Source organism: Fulmarus glacialis, unplaced genomic scaffold (assembly GCF_000690835.1).
Source record: "Fulmarus glacialis isolate BGI_N327 unplaced genomic scaffold, ASM69083v1 scaffold28793, whole genome shotgun sequence".
NCBI classification, from domain to species: Eukaryota; Metazoa; Chordata; class Aves; order Procellariiformes; family Procellariidae; genus Fulmarus; species Fulmarus glacialis.
Genome location: NW_009204054.1, coordinates 392 through 1,529, shown reverse-complemented (window position 1 = coordinate 1,529; position 1,138 = coordinate 392). Strand labels below are relative to the sequence as shown.

The window sequence follows — 1,138 nt, the reverse complement described above, 5'->3', positions numbered from 1 at the left end:
TTGCCCCGTCCCCTCGCCGGCCTGGGCAGAGCTCTCTGTCCCACTGGGTGTGCGCGGGCAGTGCGTGGCCTTGCTGGATGCCGGGCTGCACCTTGCAGTCACATCGGGCTCTGAAGGTGCACCAGGCATCAGACAAGGGGCCAGAGTGTTGATGCAAACCCCAGCACGCCCACCCGCTTGGAGCTGGTGAGCGGGACAGACTGGCCGGGCGAGGGGACAGGGCCGCAGGGCAGGCGAAGGCAAAGCGGGAGGTGATGCTGGGGGGATTGGCCGGGGGATGCCCGTGCTTGGGTGACCATTTTCCACCTGGCTCAGCAGCGTCACATCATCCCCTGCTCCCCGCCAGCCACCTCCCCACAGCAGCACCTTGTGAAAAACAGAGGTAAAGCGTGACCCAGGAGAACGCTGCCTGCCCGCTCCCCACCGCAGTTTGGGCACAGCACAGCTGCGGCGCTAGGTGCCGGCCCCGCCGCTGCCGGGTCTCTTCTCGGTGAAGAAGCTCTTGAGCAGCATCACTTGCCCAATGCTGACCACAAAGAGGATGAGGGTTTCCCCGACCGACCAGTACGAGACCCGGCCGTTGAGGTCTTCAGCTCTGCTCCGGTCCTGCGCTTCCCGCAGGCGGTAGTGAGTCTGGGAGTCGATCACCGTGTTCAGAGCCTCGTGGATGGTGACGCAGGCGGACTCCATCTGGGGAGACAAGCGTGCTCCATTGCTCCTGACACAGCACAGCTCGGGCCCGGTGCTCGCAGCCGAGGAAGCTGAGGACTGTGCTGAGGCACCCGAGAACAGGACAGCAGCGCCCTGTGCTGCTGGGTCTCTGCCAGCCCTGACCCGAGAGCAGTTCTGCTCAAAGGGGCAACGCTGGAGACTGGCTGGGGGGGGGCTGCTGTGAGCACTGGGGCACAACCAAGAGACTTGCCGAGGCGCTGGGGGCCAAGGGCAGGGTCTGGGTCCCAGCCCAGGGCGCAGCCATCCCTGTGGGCTCACGCCAAGGGGTGGAAAAGCTTTGCTGCACTGGGTGCTCAGGCCGGGGGAGGTTCAGACCCAGAGCAGCCCTCCCCGTCCCTCTCTGCCCGCGCCGCTGGGAGGAGGACGTGGCCTGCACGCGGCGGGGTGGTTGGCTGGCAGTTGGCAC

General features: G+C 66.4%; 1 protein-coding gene across 1 annotated transcript in view; it reads right to left on the bottom strand.

Moving 5' to 3' along the window:
- Positions 1-408: 408 nt before the first annotated feature.
- LOC104074663 (transmembrane emp24 domain-containing protein 3-like) overlaps positions 409-1,138 on the bottom strand; it is a 1,085-nt gene continuing 355 nt past the window's right edge. Inside the window, exon 2 of the mRNA XM_009574851.1 lies at positions 409-690. Within this exon, the coding sequence (XP_009573146.1) occupies positions 454-690 (237 nt within the window). The 3' untranslated portion in view covers positions 409-453. The remainder of the gene's footprint in view (positions 691-1,138) is intronic.